General features: G+C 42.8%; 1 protein-coding gene across 7 annotated transcripts in view; it reads left to right on the forward strand.

The window, feature by feature from the left end:
- AUTS2 (activator of transcription and developmental regulator AUTS2) overlaps positions 1-22664 on the forward strand; it is a 767986-nt gene that overhangs the window by 329081 nt on the left and 416241 nt on the right. For all 7 annotated transcript variants that reach the window (XM_064523450.1, XM_064523454.1, XM_064523452.1 and 4 more), the window contains 2 exons: positions 12912-13013; positions 20357-20392. In XM_064523450.1, the coding sequence (XP_064379520.1) occupies positions 12912-13013; positions 20357-20392 (138 nt within the window). The remainder of the gene's footprint in view (positions 1-12911; positions 13014-20356; positions 20393-22664) is intronic.

Below are 22664 nucleotides of genomic sequence, written 5' to 3' on the forward strand. Positions count from 1 at the left end.
CAGCACATGAGATTTCCTCAGATACACAGGAGGAAGGGGATTTACTTTTTTTTTTTTTTTTAATGGGAGTACCCTTAAATGAATCCAAGAGACAGGGTCCTGCAGATGACTCTTTCCCAAAACCTATGTTTAGTCAAATTTTGTTTTTTAAAAGTTTGTTAGTTTAGATTTGCAATTTGATGTTTACATGAGTGCCATGATTAAAAACAAAATGAGAACCTGGACAGACTGCGGTTCCTATGAAAATCATTGCGATCTACTTGCTAACTGAACCCTTTTGAAATCCAGGGTGCTTATTGTGCTGCCTACATATTTATTTATGTTTAATGAAAGACAAGCACGCTATTCAAACCCATCGAAGAGGGTGTCTGAATTTATTCCCTAAGGTATTTATGGTTCATTCTGCGCTAGGTGATGACAACAAATGCTGAATAACATCCGCCTTTTGCAGTACCTTAGGAGCACGGCAAGTGACTTCCCTAGGCTTAACTTAAATCATAACCTGCCAAATTGCTGAAGACCTGCAGAAAATTCGTCCATAGTTCGAAACTGCATATCTGATTAGGGCATGCATGAATTAGATAGCTTGGTGTCTGCAGTGTGAAGATTTTTTTAAAGTAACTAGTTTTTTGCATAGGTACAGCTTTGATGAATACCACCCAATGTTCTTATCGCAAATGAGCAAAGGAAATATAAATTAGAAGCTTATAAATATAGGATTCTAGTTGCCTTTGAAGAATCTTAGTTCAATACAGTTTGCATGAGAATGCTTTTGTTGCTTTCAAAAAAAATGATTTTTTTTTCTTGGCTGGACTGCCGCTAATGCATAAGCCATAACATTTTAAATAAGTGTTCTTCTTCGTCTAAAGAAGTAGATAAAAGGGGGCGTCAGATTCACAAGGGGTTAATTCGCGTGTTCTAAATGAAAATGGAATTAGAGAATGAATTCCCTTCTAACATCTCTACTCAGTGTGCAGATCAAAGCCATCATAGGAGTAAATTTATGTCTGATAGTGTGGACGGTTTCAATGCACACTGGCGAAATGTCATGCTGATTGCTGATTGAAAACAGTTGTTAATTCTCTACTTCACTAAATTCAGAGTGGAAAAACTTTCCTTAATAAAGAACAGATTGAAGAGAACCAAGACCTTACTGTGTGGAAATTAATGGCAGATGCATATACTGGTAGTTAAAATGTTTCATTAGATGTTAATGTCTTGCTGTGTTTTTAATTGTTCAGAAATTAGCCTCTAGAATATTAAAACCATCTGTTTGTTATCATGATGAAACAGAATACTTAAATAGTTATTAATTTTGTAGGCTTTTTTTTTTTCCTTGTCTGCAAAACTTTGATCTGTTGAGATTTCAGTGAAGGCTGGATGCAGAAGTGAAAAACAATTTTAAAACACCTTAGTGCCCAGAATATCTGCATTTGCTGCCTGCCACCCATATTTTGCATGCCTGCTTTATTTCGCAAATGATTGTTCACCAAGGAGAAGTTGACGTTTTTTAGTGCATAGAAGGAGTGTGCTGATGCTTGCTGAGCCTGTATAATGGTTGATTTAAACTGTAATATGGTACATTTTCACATGCTGATACTTAATTTTTAAGTCTTGTGGGTCATTTTAAAGCCCGAATATTTCAAAGCATAGAAGGGGTTCGAAGTGGATCCATCAGTGCAGGGCTTTGTCTTCCTTCATTTCCTATTATTTACAACTATTTTTCATTTATTTAGGATTGAAGCTTTTTTTTTTTTTTTTTTTTTTAATCACGTGGATGAACAATAATGGGCTGCTTATAGGTCCCGATTCAGGTAGATATTCCCCTTTATGAGACCATATATCCAGTGTATTTCAAGTGTAATGTTAAGGATATGCTTATTTTTTCCTCAACTGAGAGATGGGTTTAGGCAAGTACTTAAGTACTGTCCTTTGGGGAGGCACTAATATGTACATTTTATACACAGCTCTCCATTGTGAAGAGCACAATTTATAATACATTTTGTAATGCTTATTATACATGACTTAAGTGTGAAAATTTATTCAGTAAGTCTAAACATTACTTAGAGAGCAATTAACATATCTTTCCAAGTGATTTTTGACCTTTTCCTGAATAAGCACTTTAAAAATTACGAAATGCCAGGGTGAGGATTAATTGAGCTTACCCTGATTTGGTAGTAGTCCTGTTTTATAGGTTTTTTTTTACTTATCTTAAAAAAATAATAAAAACCCTCTTATCTGGTGTATGGCTGTATTTTCAAGATGGATAAGTTTAATATGATTTTAGAGTACATGAAAGAGAGATGTAATTGTGGGTTTTTTTTTTTTTTTTTTTTTTTTTTTTTTTTTTTTTTTTTTTTTTAAGCAGTGTAAGGTGCACAAGTTCTCTGGTGAGTCGTTCTAGCACATGCCCGGTTTCCTGAATGGAGTCAGCATCCCTTGCAGGCAGTGGAAACATTTGTCTTGATTTCTGTGGGTGCTGGATTTTGCCCTGCTTCCTCATCTCTCTGTTGAGACTGCCAACGCGAGGGCCAATAACGCTAGCTGGCAGGATCATTTTCTGGAAAATGAAGCTGGTTTTGGACTTGGAGTGAGGCAACCAACTCATCCAATCTATCAAACATAAAATCACTGTTGGTCACTGTTGACAAGGGACGGAATCCAAGATGTGCTATGAGGTTTCTTTTTTGATGTTTGCAAGTATGAATAATCATTATTTCCATTGGCTAAAGTAGTCTGAGGTGAAAGCACAGTGCTGCAATATATTTTACATTATATTCACGATGACACATGGAAGAGAGGTGAGCAGAAGAAAAAAAATCCAAAAATAATGCAAAGTGACAAAAACAAACAAGCTGATATTCTTGAGAGCTTTAAGACAGTCTGGATTTTGCAAACCAGCTGTAGCCCTTATTAAAATGTTAGTCTAGAGCAAAATTTCAGCAAGATTTAAGATGCTAACATCAAGCTGTGGTTTAAGGATGTAATTCTTCGGTGTTTCCTTTCCTGGCAGTGCCTGATTAAGCAGTCCCTACCACCCCTTCCCACCATCACCTCCTCCATCATGCCAAATTGAGGAACTCATGGGGGTTAGAAGTAACGCAGGAAAAGAAGAAAAAATAACCCGGTGGTTTGTTGCCTGGCTCGGTTGGCTGCAAGGCCCCAGAGACAGCTGTAGCTGTGCGAGCCGGGAGGTCTTGCAAGCTTGGGAAGAAGCTGGCAGGAGCCAGCTCTGCCGCCAGAAGATGCTGTGAAACCTGGCCTCAGGTACGGGCCGCCCGAGAGGCTTGTCCGCGGCACGTGGGTGGCATCACAAGGCAGAGCCAGGAGTGCCGGCAACCCGTACGCAGCCCCGAGTGCCGGGAAAGCGTATTTTGTTCAGCCGGCCTCCAAGGAGGCTGGAGCCCGTCAGACGAAGATGCTGGGAAGTGGCGACTTGCCACCTAGCAGAAGCTAGTCCGGATTTAAACAACTTAAACAACCGCTCCTGCCTTTGCTTTTCTCCTGAGTTATTTGTGATGACTAGCTTCTCTTCGTCTCTAAACTTATCTCCACATCAATGATAGCTGCTAATGAATTCAGATGGTTCGTTCCCTTCCCTTCTGTGCTGCTTCAAATAGCTTTTCTTTGCCAGATACTTTAGCTCCCCTTTCCCGTTAACAAATTGGTACTGAGGTATATTATTATGACTTTGGCTTCTATCATTCAGCAAGTAAAAAATACACGCGTAGAGGTGGGAGTTGTACGTCAAAAATGCTTTTGCTCTCCCCTTCCCCCCTTGCCTTCATGTTATTAAATTACAGAGAAATACTATCATAATAGCCTCCTGGCCAAGTCACCGAGAGCAGAGTTATGGTTCCCTTGATAAATTGCAAAGCATTATTAAGTTTTGCTCTCTGGACTGAGAGTATTGGCATAAAAGGACATCAACCACAGTCATATTGGTCTTGATTGCTGCTTAATTGCTGCTTGTTTGTGTTAGAGATCATGTGGTTTGATTGATCTTGCCCTGCTTTTGTCATTATAGTTACGACTTCCTAGTTTTCTCCTTGTACAGAGACCACAGGATGACTTTTAAATCTTGAATAATTTATGTGGCCGGCCAGTGAAGCGGCTTAAAATAGTATCGTATTTTTAAGCCAATAGCTCAACCTTCAAATCATTATTTATGCATCCAAGATATTAAATATTTATTCTGGGCTTATGTTGAAGTATGGAATAACAGGACTCCTTTTAAGTAAACACTGGCAAACATGTTGAGGCCCATCCATGAACATTGATATTTCCTCCTTCAGGTCTTTTATTTACTTCTGTAACATTGACTGGGTGTCACGTTAGTGGTCTGCATGGAAGAAAGCTGCATGAGGATTGCTGTGATTTACTTAAGCGAGCGAGTACTGTCACTGCAGTTTTCTTCTGGCTCCATTCATGGGGCTGCTTCACACATCCTTAGACATTTGTTTAAATACTTTGGAAAATTACAGCCTGAACTGTTAACGTAGATTAGGTGTTGTAGAGACTGTGAGAACGTGAGCTTCCCAAACGGTCCTTCCCCCCAGGGCAGGGGAGCTTTTGGGTACTTCTCAACGGCTTTGGTCTTTGCTGAGACAGTCAGGATTGCCGATTCGGGATGGAGCCCAGTCTTGTCTCGTGTCTTCTCTATGCATGAGAAGTCACCATCCTGTGGACTTAGAACAAGTGAAATTTTGCAAAGTCTACCTCAGCTTTATGCATACCTTCATTAAAACAGGCCGAGCCTCTTTAAGTTACTTTACAGAGAGCTGTAGAGCTGAGGAGCTGTTAAACTTTTTGGCCTGTCCTGTTTTTTGTTTGTTTGTTTGTTTTGTTTCGTTTTTTGTTCCATCTTGTTATTAATTTTGTCTTCTTAGATACTTAAGTATTCTTCCAGTAAGTTACACATTTCAAAGTCCATCAGAGGCCAAGCAGGACTTGAATGGCCAAGGGGAGTTGGACACTGGACACTTCTGGATAAATGAGATAACCTTTTTGTTCTTCTCTCCCCTCTCCATAGATTCAGAGTAAAGGTAGGGTGTTTGCCTCTCCTTTCCCACCTCCCTTGTCCTTTCCCATGCACCATAAACCAAGACTCCTTAGAGGTGTAGGACAAAGAGTGGGATAGCGTCCCTAAGGACCCAGGCCAGAACCTGGGCCTGTCAACGCTGAAGGGAGAGGAAGGATCTGGAGAGTTGTCGTTCAGGATGCCAAGTGTTCCGAAACAGGCTTTTCTCTCCAACGATGTTGGGGTAAAACTGACAGCTCAGTTCTCTACACTTTTTAAATTAGCAAGCCTACAGGCAACGCCAAACGTCTGCAATGACTGTGTGTCTACTGCTTCTCATAGGATGTTCCCCGGGCTCTGGGGTGATACACAGATGTTGCTAAGGGATTCTGTCTTCACCCATAGAATTTAAAGACTAGTTTTGAGACGTATAGAAGTTACATGCATTTACTATATACATATATATGTATATATAGGCAGGAAGTACAGGTGGTTTAAATGGGCATCACTCATCTGAATTGCATATAGGACCTGTGCTGTGTATGGGTCAGAATGTAAACAAAAGGATCTATGCAAACAAGGGTGGTACGCTTGCACCAGGCAGCAAAGAGCTCCGAAGCAGCTGTGCATCAGAGATGGTTTTCTAGCGGTAGGAAGGGAAGTTTCCCTGAGGCAGAACCCATGGAGAGCCCTGGGAATCAGAAGCAGGATACGCGCAAGCTCGGCAGGGAGAGTCGGTGAATATTTTGAGGGGCAGAGGGATGGCACCCTGCTCCCCACCGCTTCGGCTGGCTCCGTGCAGACTGACTACGCCCTTGTTCTTGTAGCTCTCTCTGCTGCGGGAGCCTGTGCTCTGGAAGCTGCCTGGAGAGATTGATTGGTACAATGGAGTGCTTTGCAAGGTGTAATTTTAAAGGCCATATTTCTCACTGTGCAACCATCAAAATGCAAAGGGTCAGAAGAAGCCTGTATTTTTTTGCAATTCAGCTTTTAAAGTGTACTGAAATACGCTTGATTTGTTGCAATTGCCAACAGCTTGCTGTTTCATACCACTCTTAACAGGAGCTGAGAAACGGAGCAAGTCTGTTACACGTTATATGTTGTATAATGTATGTATGATTCCGGGGTGTCATGAGTTTATGCCAAATTTATCTTTGATTTCTGTATAAACAGTGTAGAAAAAATGATGGGCTGCATTCTCTGTGTAACTTAGATAAAATACAGCTAGAGAGCTACTTCAGGATACCTTCTGTGTGCTATATATCTAAGGTTGCCCAAGCATATAATGAAGGAGAAGAGGATCTGGAAATAAATGCCCGTTCCTTTTCTCCTGCACCCCTGCTTTGGCATGTATGCTATTTATTCTTAGCTTGTGTTGCTTCTGCTGTTGCTCCTGTGAGCAGAACACAATCACTCGGTGTTTCTGTAATAACAATGCTAAATAGTCAAATTTTCCCCAGAAGAGGGATGGAGCTCGATTTGTTCCGTAGACTCTCCCCTACTTAAGTCAGTAGAGGTTGTGCTCCTCTACTCCTATTTGCGGAGCGAGGGCAACAAAAAACTCTGGATCAGCTCAAAGGAAATGACCACCAGTGCTTTAAAATAAGTGAGTTAAAGACACCCTTGTTCTGTGTCACGGAACTAATTGGGTAATTGTTTATAGTTAGTTGTTCCAATTCTATTAGATTTAGATATGTTGTGGGCAGGAAATAGGAAAAATGCATCTATACTTATTCTTCCTTTTTTCGTAAAGGGAATTTGGGAACAGGAAAAATTACTTTGCATTTTCAGTAGGTGCAGGAAGGAAACAAAAAGCCAAATCTTCACTTTGTCGGTCTGTCTCACTTTGACCGTACAGGTATGCAAAATGAAGTGGAGCTTCATCTTCTGCTAGGGAGGTCAGAGACCAGGATGATGGCATATAGGCCCTCATCCTCAGCAGCTGACAATTTCTTGGAGTGTGTGCATTAGCTGTTGTAACATTAAATATCAAGACATATGCAAAGAGCCTTTCCAAATGTTGTACCATGTAATGATATCTCTCAGGTAACACAATTTTTCTTCCCTAATGTGAAAAATTGCTTCATATTTATATTGTTGAAAGTCTGCACACGGTGTGACGTCTTTTTTTCATTTTTACTGCTTATACTTGCATATTGTACATATTCTTCTTTCTCGTTATCTCACCTCTGATTTGCTTTCCTTGCACTACCCCTCTGTTTAGCTCCTCAGACCGATGTCATCGTGGTGGGCACACCTTTGGTAGAAATGCAGCGTGAAGGTCTTGCTCCAGACCCGTGGCTGCTGGGGAAAACGCTGTTAAAGCTTTTGCTACCACATATGCTGGATAAGCAGTATTTGTCTAACTTGTATCAGTAGCAAGACAGATTTAAATGAAAACATTTAAATGACAAATGTTAATCGTGATTTAATCACAAGTAACAAGCCTTGATTTATATTGTGGGTTTTTTTCCTTGTTACGCAGTTCTACTTTTATTTGTTTTCATACAGCCAGATTTGTTCTCAGTCATTGATAAAAACATGTTTTCTCGTCAATCAAGTATACAGCCCTGCATTAAATTTGCTGTTGCTCTTTTCTGACTAATGGAGTACACTTCAGGCGTCTGCGTTGGCTGGTGCAGGGCAGGGACCGTCTTCCTCGGTTGTGCTTGTGCAGTGCTTGCAGAGCGGTGGCGGACCTACCTGCCGCAGTAGCAGGGACAGGACTGTAGTCCAGTGCTGTTGTGATACGTGCACAAAAGCTGAGTCAACCATAAAGGTTAAAGACGTTTTCCTCTTTATTCTAGATATAGTTTAGAAAGCCGCACCCTTTAACTGAACAATATGTATTTCATCACCCTTTAATCCACTGTCATTGTACTTCTAATGTTTATAATCAATTGTTTCGTTGATTAGAATTGATTGAGCTTCAATGCTTGTTGTCCTAATTTCAAATGAAACAGTTATGAGAACTGGAAATGGAAAACATGTTTAACTTAAATACAAAATAAGGCGACAACATATGTTTTAATTCAGTGGTGGTTCCTCCACCCTGATGAGCGGGTGGGGGTTAGTGGTCCCCCCTTTCCCCATCCCCACCAGTGTGTCTCCTCATCACCCAAAGCGTGCATCACCCGATGGGTGGTCAGGACCCACCTGGAGCAGTAAAGACTTTCTGAAGTTGGGCAGTATTGGAGATGGGGAGCATACAAGTCTGCCTTAGCCAGCAGATACCAAGCTAGAGAATATATTCACCAGGACAGGGGTTGGGTCAGAAGAGTTTTGGCCTCTCTTGCCCTTGCGGAAGCTGTATAAATAAAGGATGACGAGCAGAACTGAAAGTCTAATTCCACTCCCTGCCGTTTGGTTATTCTATCCCTTGGGAAGCGGGTGTCCTCTTCCTCCAGGGCTCGGGTAAAGGCTTAGCTTGCTGGCTGTGCTGCAATAGGGAGAAGTGTTAGTATTCATAACTTTAAAGTATAATGTAGTGAAATAATCCTTTAATTCCATATGGTGTGGAAACTCAGGCGCCTCAAAACTATACCATAGCTTGGATTTACTGCTGCCAAATGGTATGGGATTTTAAACTTAAAAAAAAAAAAAAAGCTCAGAAGAGCAGCATTAGGGTGTTTCTGACACGATATGTAAGCTCTGTGAAAAAGGCTTTTGCTAAATTCTCAGTAGGTTTATTTATTTTGCTTTTTGTTATATGCTAACCAGGCATCACTACTATGGAATTATCTAAAGTGGCTTAGGGATCCCGCACAGCAAACTGGTGGCTTGATAGGATGATGCTCTCTGTAGTTCGGGCCTCAGCTGCCCTTTCATCTCCCCTTATGCTAATTAATGTGATCAGCTATCTCTGTTCTTCATTCTTTTGCTTTCTGAGACAAAAAGCAACACAGAGAGCACCATATTGCCATGGGTTATCCTTAGGAGTGTTTTACGGCTTATGTCCCCCATCCTTTCGTCATTTCCTGGAAATGCCAGACTAACATAGCACCATTGTAGGCCTGTCTTATTCCTAAGCCTATATGTTTAGGCATACTTTATGCTTTAACCTTGAATGCCAGTAGGAAACATGACAGGGCACTGCTTCTTCTTGGACGTAACAGCACGTTTAGTTTGCACTTTTATTGTTAGAAAATATGGCTGGATACTTCACCGGTGCAAAAATAGTTCCATTAGTTTTCAGGTCACCTGAGACTCCCTCCATGTCCTGAAAGATGACTGTTACTCGTTGTTCTTTTAGTAGTTATTATTACAGCAATTTTGTTTTCTGTTACTGCATCTATTTTGTTTTTTTCATAAACTTAGCAATTTCAGGCCAGTGTTTTTGCAACATTAATGTCTGTGCTAGTCTCTCTGTTTTTCTTTCATCAAATGGTGGCTGTTAGCATTGCCTACCTTTGCGCCTCTCCTTCTGCCCTCTCAGTGCTAACTCACTGTCCTGGTAATTCCTCGAGTCCCTCTCGGCAGTTCCAGCTCTGCCCCTATTTTGCATTATTTGGCACGGTAGCTCAGAGTGGTATGTCTTAACTTTTTTGGCTCAGCTGATAAGCAGCCCAGTGGCTTTGAGGAACCTGCAGGCTTCCTAGGTTCCCTGTGTGCACCTTTTTGGAAGGAAAGGGAAGAAGGAAAACCCAGGTGAGTCTGGATGTTTTCAGGGTTTTTGTGTGAATACGCTTCTGTAGCGGAGCTACCTTATCATTAGGACCGGTCGCTGATGTCCCAGTGGCACCAAGAGCAGCAAGTGTGGCTGGGTCCCATTGTGTGCTACGTGCTTTGCACTCGTGTGCTGGGAAACTGTCCCCGCGGCAAAACTCCGAATAAACCAGCTTTGGAGAACGGGGAAGACCCGTCGTTATTCTCACTTTCTGGAGAGGGAGTCAGGTATGGTCAAGAATCAAAAGTGAAACCTACTGCTGATTCCAGTCCAGCCCTTTAGCCAGCAACCATCCTTCCTAATATCTTTTCTTTTTGCTTTTTCTTTCTTACTTTTAATAGAAAAATGTGGTTATTCAGGTTTCCCTAAAAGGTTTAAAGGCATTACAGAGCAATAGCTACTCTGGTTTTGTACTATGATGAAAGATTTCCAGAAATATGATAAGATGATGCTGAGAATAACCAAGAATTCAGATGAAAAGCTATGGAAACATGTGGGGGCTTTTTTCAGGATCCTATCCCAATGCCATACAGCCCAGGCAAGCAGGCTTGGGTGTTGATTCTCACTTGTCGCATGTATCCCATCTCACGCTTTGGGAATCCTTGAGAATGCACAAGTCGTTTGTGAGCCAGCACGCTTCTGCATCGTCAGGCTTTAGCACTTTCTGGACGAGCCAACATCCGTATTTGCTCTCTGTAAACACCCATAGACAGATCCTGAAGTGTGGATAAATTCATTGCCGTTGTACACTGGGTGCAAGGAGTCAAATTTGCTTTCTGCAGACCCTTCTGTGGTCCTTGCTTAGGGTGAATTAAAGCATCTGTTGGCTCTGTTAATGTGTGACCATCCTCAGTGAGACTCTTGGGTGGGTGTCATGGGAGTTTCATGCTGGCTTTGCTTTTTTTGCTGGGTGCCATGACAAGAATGGTACAGCAGCAATGAACACAGCACCTTAAACATCTTCTAAACAGGAGAGGTCTCATTTTCCAGGGGAAGGTGACTTCAGGGCTCCCGTGTGCCCCAGAGCAGCGCACCAGATGAATGCAGTGTAACAAGGGGTCTAGTCTCCTCTTTGCAGACCTCTTTACCAGCACTGTGTTATTTCAACGTTGCTTTAATTTTAAGTGGCTGAATCTGTGTGAGTAGGCTGAAATGAACCATTGCCTTTCCACATTAAGTGTTCTCATGTGCGTTTGTGTGTAACTTTAGGTTCTTTAAAGAAGACAAGGGCACATTTCCATGCTTTATTTTTTTAATTTAGCACAGATTGATGGGTTTTGGAATAGAATGGAAACCCTCAAGAGTTTGGCACATGGAGAAACACAGCTTGGAAAAAAAAGAAAGGAAAATATGGAAAGCTTATCAATCTTAACTTGGACTTACTTCTGAGTTTGCTGTCTGGTCTACGCAATTCACTTTGTCCCTACAGAGCGTTAGGCTCAGATATCTTGGTCGTATTCATTTACTTACTGTATATTGTCTCTAGAAAAATGACAGCTGCAGGGTTTCTCTTCGCTTCCCTGTAAATAGCTGGGATTCACAATGTAGAAGAAGTAATAAAACAAGCAGTGTCACTAATTAATGCTTGAAATTTGTGTACAAAATAAATTGAGATTCCAGAAGAAAAAAAAAAAAACAACTAAGACTGCAAAAAGTCCTTCAGGCTTCAGTTATAGTAAGAGTTTCTCCATCATTGAGCAGTTGTTGACACAAGCCTGAGTCAGTGAAACTTGATCTATTTTCCTTTGGGTGGTTAATTTTTAAACGCGGGACCATAAAATTACAGTACATAGTGGTCCTAGATAAGATCTGTGGGTTTTATATGAAGTATTAAACTTCTTGAATTAGTTTTTCCCCCATCGCCTCCAAAAGTTCCTACCTAGATCCACTGGATCTATCTGATAAACCATTACATTTGAAATACAAATCTTTTTACTCAAGATTTGCTGGCGGAGCTGTGGTATATTTAGTTCGTTTATTATATTGTAAGTGTTTGGCAAGCGGCTTCAGTTCTTAGGTTACATTTTCTCTGAGCCGAGAGTACACCTGTGCCAGTTTTGCAGTTCTGCTCAGGCGCTGCAACTCGACTGTGTGGCTGAGCCCTTAGCTTTACGTCCTTGCTCCTCTCTCTTTTTTGGCTGGCAAAGAGCACCCAAAACTGCCTTCTTCACTCAGTTTAACTCTTGGCCATACAGTGGATCCTCTCACTCCTGGAGGAGAAGGTGGGATTTTCCCATGGGTTTGCCCAAGTTTCCTGCAGCTTCTCTGCTGTTTTCATTTGAGTATCTGTTGTGACTTTCCCACTCTGCCGTAAGATCGTTGCTGATCTTCAGTGCCCACCTTGCTTATGAATATACTCACCCTGAAATGGAGATGAATGTGATAATTTCTGTACAGTCTAAATAGAAATGATTATGAGTTTATTAGAGTAAGTCAGGAGGAGTAGGTTGGTATTTGTTACGTGCAGGTTGGTAAGCGTGGTAGGTGTACCATGAGATACTTCATTGGGCACATCACCAGATGTTTTCTCTGCATCTGCCCCTGCTGCCAGTATTTAGGCATATGCTTTTTTCCGAAATTTAGTTTTAAAATCACATGGACCTGAAACTGACTTTTTGCCAACATTTACTTTAGGCGTAATCAGCATTCACAGAAAATTATTTCAAAGGAGGCATCGACAAGGCTGAAGCAAAATTTTAATACATTCAAGCAAATATAAAGATACATTAAAACAAATATATACCTTTTCAGTGTTCCAGTAGATCTACTTTGGATCTTTCTTTCGCTGTACATGTGTGTTTGTGTATATGTATACAATGCATATACAGGGTAGATGTCCATTTCAGCAAGTTATCATGTTAATGTGTTGACTTGTAAATAGTTTGCAGCTTAAGAAGAGGCTGGATGTGTTCTCGAATGTGTTGAAAATATAGGCTATATATGTTTTTATTTACTACTAGGCCTGTAAAGTTCATTAAAACTTGTTTGAAAGGCAAAACCATGGTGCTGCCTGACAAATAGATCATGTAGTTTTATGAACGTCGAGGTTAGTCGAGAAGTCTATGTGGTACCACGCAACATTATCCGGGGCGAGTCGAGCGTGAAGGTTGCTCCCTCTGGTGCGGAGATTTCTGTGTGCGGTGGTGTTACAGGGGACCAGCAGATGAGGGGACTTAAAACACCAGTCTAACCTTCTGCTTTCTCTGTGTTTCTTCTTTCCTGCAGCTCAAACCAGGTCAAAACAGTTGCCGAGACAGTGACAGTGAAAGCGCCAGCGGGGAATCGAAAGGTTTCCATCGAAGTAGCTCTCGGGAAAGACTCAGCGACGTAAGTAAAACTCTTGGACTCGAATACTGCTTTGATTAACCCCCGTGTAGGTTTTGGCAGGGCGTAAGTCAGAATGGTGTTTGGGCTCTGGGATGGCTCGTTGCCAAAATCCCCTTCCCTTGGGGCGGTGGGAGGGGAAGAGGCGACCTAGCGCTCCTGCCCCCGTTGAGCAAACTTCTTAAAGTTTGGTGGAATGTCTGTCTGTGTGAAAACGCTCATATATTGGAAAGAGCTGAAGGCCATTTTATGAAGTTACAGTGCCCTGCATAGTTGGGAAGTGAGATGGCCTCTTTCCACCCGACATGGGGGAAGGAAAAGAATGCATCGCTTTGGGGTAAATGCTGTCTTTATGAAAAGTATTAGGGTGTCTAGGGAGATGCAAAGAATTTATATCTAATGGGTTGATATAACATGGCCAACAATCGCATAAGCTCTGCTTTTATTGCTCTGCCTGAAGTGCTGCGGAAGGGCCTAAGATGGCAGCTCTGCGGAGAGTGCTTTTCTCTGGTGAACAAACCTGGCCTTTCGCTGAACGACATATGCGTTATGCCAACACATGAATAAAAACAGCAATCTTTCTGTGGCTGCAATTAGATGATTATTTATTATGTGTACCATCACAATCCTTGAGCGTTTTATTCATGGCTCTGGGTCCTCTGTGCTACACACTTTACAACAAGCAAGATAGAGAGCCCCTGTCCCAAAAAGAGTATCTGAAGTGGGGATTTTGTAGGCTGGATCCTGTGCTGGTAAAAGCCTGGCTACATCCGTCAGACCAGTTTCCATCAGCTTGTGATCTGGGCCTACTTTTAACTAACCCACGTTTTGGAAAGGAGGGTTTCTATCAATAGCGTGTCCATGTAGATTTGGATGACAGATACCAGATGGTGTCCTCTAGAGGCCAATCCAATAAAACTGAATTGAGCAGATATTAAAAGAAATACCGTTATAAAGGATACATTTTTGTGTGCGTGTGTGTGTGTGTGGATTGAAGCCTGCAGGCATGCAGCTAGCAATTTTTGCTGAATTGTGCATATCCCTGGAATAGCACAGGGATGTTTTTTTCTGCGGAGGTGTGAAATCTATAGCTCCCTTGTTTCTCATCCCTTTATCACGTTATTTTAGAGGTCCATTCCTCTGCCAGAGCCAATCTTTAGGGGCACCGTTGGTTAGATGCTTCCTAGCTGTCGGGTGAGGGCAGCCTCAGTGCTGTAAGATACCTTTGGTGGAGGAGAGAAGCTGGAGCAGGTAGTAAGGAAATGCTGCGTTCAGGTAGCGGTGGGTGGCAGCTGACCATCTGCCCTTCACCATCTCTGCCGTAGCGTGCGCTGTGCCCTGCGGCAGCTGAGAAGTCGCTGGGACGAACTTCACAATTACATGGCACCTTGCAGCACTATATATTAGCTCCTTAAAAATGTAAGGACAATTAAATTTAGCCTCCTCCTTCCCTGGTGATGGAGCGAATGGAGAGCTCTGAGGCTTAGTTGACCTGTCCGGCACCTCACAGCAACTCAGCGTGAGACCCGGCAGCGAGAGCAGAGTCCTGCTTCCCCTCCCACCGATCAAAGGCATTTTTTTTCCTGATGTTTGCCCAGTACCTGCTCTTCGTCCTGGCACTATTGCAAGTTAAGAGGAAGCAGGGAGCAAATATAACTTCACTAATACACCCAAGAATGACATAAGGATTCATAGATTTAAAAGTAACTTTATTCAAATATATGCAGAAATGTATATTCTAAGAAGCTATGCATGATTTATGTTTTGTGTAATAAGTTCCTTTACGCTTTGATTACTTATTACAATATAATATGTCTCTCTGTTGTCTGGTGTTGCCAGTTCAGCTGAGAATTGACAAACACGCTCGAGATAACTGTCTTGTCACCTGGGTTGGCGGTGGCCTTCCCTGCTTTTCACAGATTCTTTCAGTTAGGAGAAGTAAATGTCATTCTGCATTTCTCTCTAGCCCTAAGAGAAACACCCTGCTTTTTTACATCATAGGGCTTTAAAAATGGTAGTGATACTTTCACTTCCAACTGTGGGCAAGCCCACCTTGACCTAGGCTCTTCCAAACAAGAAAGCATCCAGAGCTTAATAAGGTATTTTAAATAATATATTTTGAAGGAGTGAGGTGTCTAATGGTATCTGGCAGTTACTGTCCAGAAAAAAATACAGATAAAAGCCTGAGTTCTTTCTGAGGATGCTTTGCTGATTTGGACGCTGTTCACCTAGGAAGAGCTACACAGAAAGTTGTGTACTCGCCGGAAGCCTGAACAAAAATATAAAATATTCCAGGCAGATTAGCTCGGAGGTCAAAGCAGCAAGTCTTGGACTTGAAGTATAATGAATCTCCACTGATGTAGCCCCACAGCGTCGTGAGATTAAGCGTGGCTACTGCATGGAAATATGTATAATGAATGAAGTGCATATATTCTAGGCGGATGATCAATTTTCAAATCCCTGGTTGTAAGTAAGCTGTTGAAACAGAAATGTTAGCGTCACAAGCTTTAATGCAGTGCCTAAGTGATAGCTTAGTGACAGATGCAGAACGAGGGAGACGGGATAATGAATATCCAGTTGCAAACTGACATGTCAGTGGCTTCATTCCCTCTGCTGTCAGACATCTTTCAACTCTGCACACTGTGAGTGTACCTGCACTCCTTGGATAACACAGATTGATGCAGCGTGTGTTTACAAGGGGTGACTCCTTCCCCCGCTAATGAGATCCAAGCAGGTAATTTGCAGCATTTGCGAGAGAGGTGGTCAAAAATGAGAAGAGAATAATGCAATGAAAAGACGGCATTAAACAGGAGACTTTTCTCATAATGAGGCTTGAAATAGCATCAGATGGGCGAAGAGGAATTGCCTGCGTTCGTGTCAGGTGCAATGCGGTGAGACGGGTTTCCATCAGCTGCCTTCTGCCTCCTCATCTTGCACCCCCCCCACACACACACACCTCTGCGAGAAAATATAATTAGCAGAGCGCTTGACCTCTGCTAGATTAGGGGTGATGATTACCTGAATGCTCCATTGCAAGTGGTTCACAGTGCCCTAATAAATCTCCCCGTCTGACCTTCGTAAACCCATCTCTCCCTGTTTTTCGCCTCTCTACGGTATTTTTTGGAATGATGACTTCTTTCCTTTATGGGCAGAGGTAGCTCCGGGGGCCTAAAAAAGAAATTGGAGAGCTGTTCCTCCCGTGTATATATAGGGTGCTGTAGTCAATTTAATCTCATCAAAATCTTGCCAGTAGTAGAATTCATTTTGCTGAGATTTTGCTGGGAGACAAGATGGCAGCGCGCTCTCTTTTGCTCAGCTTGGAGCTCAGTCTACTTTATTCCCTCCCCTTTCTTTATGCATTTATTTTTATATGAGTCTTCCTATTTCAGAATACGTGGGATATCTGTTAGCCCTGATTTACAAAGCAGGCAAGAGATTACTTGAGGGAAAAGCGAGAACTGCAGCAAACCTGGATGGTAAAGAGCTCTGAACATTCAGGGGTTCAGCACCAGAAAACAAAGCAAAAAGACCCTCCGATTTCTTGGGTGCACATTCCTAAATTCCCAGTCTTTCACAGAACTGCAGCTCCTGATCTTTCACAGAATTGAAGCCCATGCTCAGCTGTAAAGTCATTGCTAGTCCTGTTAAAATCAGGTGTCCGTGCAATCAGCATTGCTGGTCGTGCTGCTAAGGGGAAGGCAGTGGTGTGCACCAGCCTCGCGCGGACGGCTTGGGGCACCCTCAGCCTCGCCGGCCACCCCTTGGGGCGGCTTTCGCGGAGGGAAGGAATAGCGAAAGCCTCTTTCGCCTGGGCGCTGGCAGGGAGGGTCTCGTCTCGGGCTCCCAGCAAGCTCGCAGCCTCCTCCGCGGGTGCCTTCCTTGCCATCCTTGGTCGCATCTGACGCGGGAGAGCACCAGCAAAGCCCTAGTGCGTGCTGGCACGCGTGCACGAGGAGCTCGGCTGCCCTCGCTGCTGCCTGGTGCGTGTGAGGGTGTGTATGTGTGTGTTTGTGTGTCTAAGGTTGGGTGCTTAAATGCTTTGTTGCATTATGTTAATTCCTCGGCAGTGCAATCAAATTCATGTCGTAATTAAAGCTGTCAGTTGGAAGGCAAGCCAATCGCCAAGAAAACACAGCATAACAAATGAAGTGAAATGATTCTGCGTGTAGCTATACAATGCTTCGCCAGGCATGAAATTAAATAAGTAATTTGATGTTGACATCAGAAATTGAAATGATACCCACTGTTCCTTCATTCAGTCAGACCTGCATAAACAATAGCCAGAACAAATATGTACAACACAGCCTTTCTCCCCACCCAGCTCCCCAAGTAATGCACTATATATATGCAAAATGGGTATAACTGTGCCTTCCAAGACCTCAAGGATGTAATTTTCTCTGGTACACAATAAACTAATGCTTACATGAGGGGTACTGTATTTTTTGCTCCTGGGCCAAAAGTTGTTCTCTTTAAGAAAGAACAAAGCCAATCATTAAAAAAGAAAAGTGTAGCAGGAAAACGACAAAACCAAAACCCTGTGAATTTTGAGTGAGTGACTTGCATTTTACTGATGGGCACCTGATGCAGGCTTCTGCTGGTGGTTGTGTGGATATCAAATGGTGTATCTAATGTCGGCTTTTGCGAAGGGGGAAAGTGAAACCATTACCTCTATTATAGGCACACTTTATATAAGAGATGTAAAAGCATCCAGTGCAGGACCACGACTCAGCATGGGCTTGTACAGATGCTGCATACACAGTATCACTTTCAGCACTTGGTACCAAGGCTGGGCACTGGGTAGTAGGATCCTCTCGCTATTGGGAGTTACCAAAAAGGTGAGAAGCTATCTTCTTGCATAGCCCTTGCTTCAGCCTATATGCTCTGTCAGCACACAGTTCACAACACAGCTGACTTAGTCATTCATGCATGTGCAATATAGTCTTTCTTAGCTACTTCAGTTAAAAAAGAGTGTGCAAACCGTACTCTCCATACGCAGCATGCAGTTTGTGAAGGGCTATTTTTCCATCAAGCAAAGCCAAATTCCCTGAAAGGGCACAGAGTTGTTTCTTTTCAGTGAAAGTCATTCGACTGCTGTGTTTCAACTGTCTTCCCATAGCCATTGCAGCATTGCTTTTCAAGGAATGGAAATATTCAGTGGGAAACAAGATGTGTGTTTTGCTTATTCTTTTGTTTTGTTTGGGGACTTGGTTTTTCTGCAACTTCAAAGAAAAAGCAGACAAATAGAAATCTCACATAGACGCAGAAGGCAAACTTTGAGTGTTTCAGCCTGTAAAGCGAGTTTTAAAAATTGTGAGCGGGGGACTGGGATTTGGCTGGAACCTGCAGGCCCACAGTGGCTCATGAAGCCTTCGTTGGTGGCCCGTGACAGGGACGTTGTAGTTGTGACCATCCTTGACTGGGTCTGCTGAGGACCGGGGCGGTAGAAGTGATGAGGCCATCCCCAGCCCCATGGTGACAGGGCCGTTGAGGAGAGCAGCCCGGCCGAGCCCAAAGGGCCTCGTGGGTGCCTGTTCCCGAATCCAGCACCTCCTTCCTGAGGCTTCCCATTGCTCCACGCTGCTGCTACAGCCGCGTTCGGGGACGTTGGCGCTGGGGCCGGCGGGTCTCGCTGTGAATGGCGATGGCCCTAGGGCAGGGAGAGCTGAGCCAGAAGGACTCGGGAATAAATCGATGCCCCGTTGCCCTCTGGTGACCGCAGGTCTATCGTCCTTCAGCAGCTGCAGCTGGTCAGATGGAGAGGAAGAAGCGGCAGGAACCACATACCTGCAAAATTTCTGTAGTCCTCCTGTTCGTTCATGTAAGATGTCCCAGCAGAGTCCGTTGATATTATGATGTTGGTACCCTTAAGATTACCAAGGAGGTTTCCTCTTGCCATGTCTTTAGTTTTTAATGGCTTAAAGCAGAAAGCTTTTCCCTCTATATACATAATCTCTCTTATTGGCAGTACACTGGTGAGCAAACAGTAATATTCTGATTATTTGCAATGAATGTGGCTGTTAAATTTAAATTTCTTGGCACACTATTTCTGCTGTGCTGAATTCAGTGAAAAGATGCAGTAAGCCCCATTTGAGGGGTTATTTTTTTATCTGTTGGCGATACACTAAATGGCTGGGAGTTGAGAGAATTTCCTATTAGCTTCCCTGCGAGTGTGGCAGCGCAGGGTGCTGGCGGTGCAAATTCAGCCCGTTTCCAGTGATTTGCCAGGTCTGTTGAGGCAAATGTGCAGTTCCTGCTCATCATAGAGCTGCGTCGGTCCCGGGAGTGAGGTTGTGCCTGGGTGCAGTGCACCCTTCAACCGAAGAGCCGCTGACCTAAATCATGACCGAGATGTTTAGGGCTCTGCCGACGTCTGCAAGAGGACCCGCTGCGTAATCCCCCTTGTCCGGATTAAAACCTAATGATACAAACCCCTTTATCTCCTTAATTCCTGCGAACGCGGCAGCCGCGATCGCATCCTGCTTAAAGTGAATTGCAAGCTGCACGTTTGAGCAGCGTTTGAAGCTTTTTGATTGTTTTCCGCGGTAGCGACGGTAGTTTTAATTATTTTTATGGGTTTCAGCTTGGAAACCTGTTTCCCATTGCAGGGGTTTTTTGTCGTCTGGCTTTTATTTTCTTATTATAATCCGTAGCGTGTCCGGCAGCGTGGCCGTCCAAATGGGAAAGCCTTTCTCCCGGAAGCGGCACATTGGCTGTAGCAGCGTCTCCGTGCCCATGCGTCCTTTACATTTCAGACTGCTAATTATGTTTACAAAATGTCTCATTTTAGCAAAGCGCTATGTGTGTACTAAGCAGGGCCTTTCGGGAATAAATTGGCAACCAGGTCATACATTGAAAAAGTCATCCAAACCCACCGGGCTTTTTGTTTTGAAGTCGGTCTCCATTTTTTTTGGTGTATTTTTTTTTCCCTTTTTCCCCCTCCTGCCTGCCCCTTTGTGGCCACAAAGCTGAGTAGCTGGAGTCCAGGGCATTGAATGTCAGCGTGTCAGGGAGGCTGGCTGATGAGTGTCTGTTTAGTCTCAGCGCAGGGCGAAATGCCATCATTAATTCATTACCCAGCTGCCTGTCAAATAAATTGGCAATTACGTCCACCGCAGAAGCTTGGAATTCAGTAAATAGCACGTTACCGGCTCGGAGTCGTTGAGAGATGTAAAGGGGAGAATTAAGCAACGCGGTGTTTGTTTCAGTAGCAGATGACAAGGGGCAGCGCGTCGGGGCTGTGATGTGGCGATGAAAAGCTTGGAGAGGGGCTGGTAATGAGCTATGTGGATTGGAACGTGTTAAAAACCATCGCTGACTTTCCACTTTGTCTTTGTGTTTTATTGCAGAGCTCAGCTCCTTCCAGCTTGGGAACAGGCTACTTTGTAAGTGTATCTCAACTTTAACACGTGTGCCTCCAAACATCCTAGTGGTACTTCTGCAACGAAAGGGCCTTATTACATGGGAACGGGCATAAATAACCAGTTGCTCTCTGCCCAATAGGTTAACTTATCTTTCTCTACTCCTTGCTCCACTAATGCGTTATCAGTAATATTTTAGACATGTGGTCAATACTTTTCTGAGCAAATCAGGTGTCACGTTAATTACTACCTGAATTCCAACAGTATTTAGGTTACACAGTTATAGCAAATAAAACCAACCAAGATCTTATCAGCTCCCTAACCCAAGACGCTGGGATCTTGGTTTCCCCTTCTACCAATTTGCATTGATTCATAGACTTTAGAGAGCCCATTATGAGAGTCTTGTCTCATCTCCTGTACACCACAGTCCGGAGAGCATCACACAGTGGTTCCTAACTGGTGGTTAAAAGCCCCGTATCTCACAGATGAGCTAGGAAAACACAGCTGCATTTATGCTAGTTTTACATTTTACATCAAGAAAAGAGGATCAAGCCACAACCGGTTTGATAGTTGATCAATCTGTCTTTTTTGTTCCCATGCCATTTATTGACTGAACAGTCTATGCTCGTATCTTTCTATCTGTTCATTCCCATATTTATCTATCTATCTTTTATTTGCACAGATAAGTTTGGGAATAAGAAATGGTTTCCAGTCAATCCAGTGCACTGTTTATTTTCCTCCAAGATTTGTATTTAAATTGCTCTTACCCTCTGAATGTAACTTAGGCTGTATTCTCCGAGCATTACTTTTCTGCCTCCACACTATCTGTAGGGGAAATAAATCATTATGTATGTCCAAAAACAGGTGAGTAAAATGCAATGAGACTTGTTCTGTGGCATTGCTCTGTATAGTTAATAGCATAATCTAAGCCTGCTTCTATCTTTTCATCAGACTCTTGGGAAAAGAAAACTGTCTGGTATTTGGTTACATGATGGAGAAACTCTGTTGCTCTCCTGTCAGATTTCCAGACTGTAATTTTCTTTCGTTAGTACATGGTGAAATTTAGTCTTTTTTCATAGAGGTCTGTCATCCTATAAGAAAGATACGGGATTAAACTGGGTATCGTGTGACCTCACATGTAAAGTGTAAAATGCAAGTGCGCTCACTTAGCACCTGGAGCAGTGCCATGTCGTGCTGGATTTACGCTGGACTTCAGCACAGACTGAATGTTAATGCTTCCGCCAGTGGGGAGGTCTGAAGAGAGAATTACCAATTGGAAAAGGTTTGTGGTAGTTTTTCTTTAATTGTGGCAAAACCCAGATCTGTGTAAGGTAAGATAAGCTGTGAAACAGGAAAGAAATGGTTTCCTTTTTTCAGCACTTTCCCTGTTGTGTATTGTATGTATTTTTAGGAGTGAGGGAGTGAAGGGGGGAAGAATATCAAACAGTTCAATGTATATCTCGTATTAAGACTAAAACTTGATTGTCTTTCTGAAGTTTAGACAGAATTACTTTCCTTTGTCTGGGCACTTAAAATGCAAGTCACGTGAGTGTACACAGAGATGCTCTGGAATGGGACACATACAGTATGGGATGAAAGGCTTTAATGTACGTAAATAAGCCGCCTTCTTCTTATAGCGGGAGCTAAATATGCATGGTTTAAGAACAATGTTCGGCTTCGTATTTAGGAAGCAGAGGCAACAGAAGAAAAGCCATCTGCTGTTCCCTTGCACCATACTGTCCGTGGGTTGGTCCAGTAAAGTGAAAATCTGGAAGGTGTCAACATCCCCTATGCTTCAACAAAAAGCTTTAAAGTTTCCAATTCTCCCGAGTTAGGAGTTTAGTAACAAGAAGAAGCTTGACATCTTCTAGTGCCAACATGTTGGCACTTTAGATCATGCTAATTCAGATCTGAGTAGGTGGGGAGACATCCCTTATTAGGTTCCATTAATATGATATGCTTAACTGCACTTTTTCTTATGTAGAGTCATAGTAATCAGATTTTTTTTAAAGTATCTTTTTCCTTCTTCACTAATAGCCTAGTAGTTAGAAGAAAGTCCTTCAGTTCTAATCTTAGTCATTTTTACACTTAAAGAGTTTTGGATGAAACTTGGAGGGGGTTTTTTTTCTCCTCTTTTTACTTTGGAAAGTTTTTAGGATTATCTTGCTTATTGTTTTAAAAAACTTCGTACCCTTATTAACTTACATGGGGCAAATACAACCCAGATGTGTTTCGCAGTACCAGACAATGAGAAAAATGCTCCAGAATGATCCATATAGCATGTGTTTCCAATAAA

The sequence above is a fragment of the Dromaius novaehollandiae genome, chromosome 19, assembly GCF_036370855.1.
Source record: "Dromaius novaehollandiae isolate bDroNov1 chromosome 19, bDroNov1.hap1, whole genome shotgun sequence".
Lineage (NCBI taxonomy): Eukaryota > Metazoa > Chordata > Aves > Casuariiformes > Dromaiidae > Dromaius > Dromaius novaehollandiae.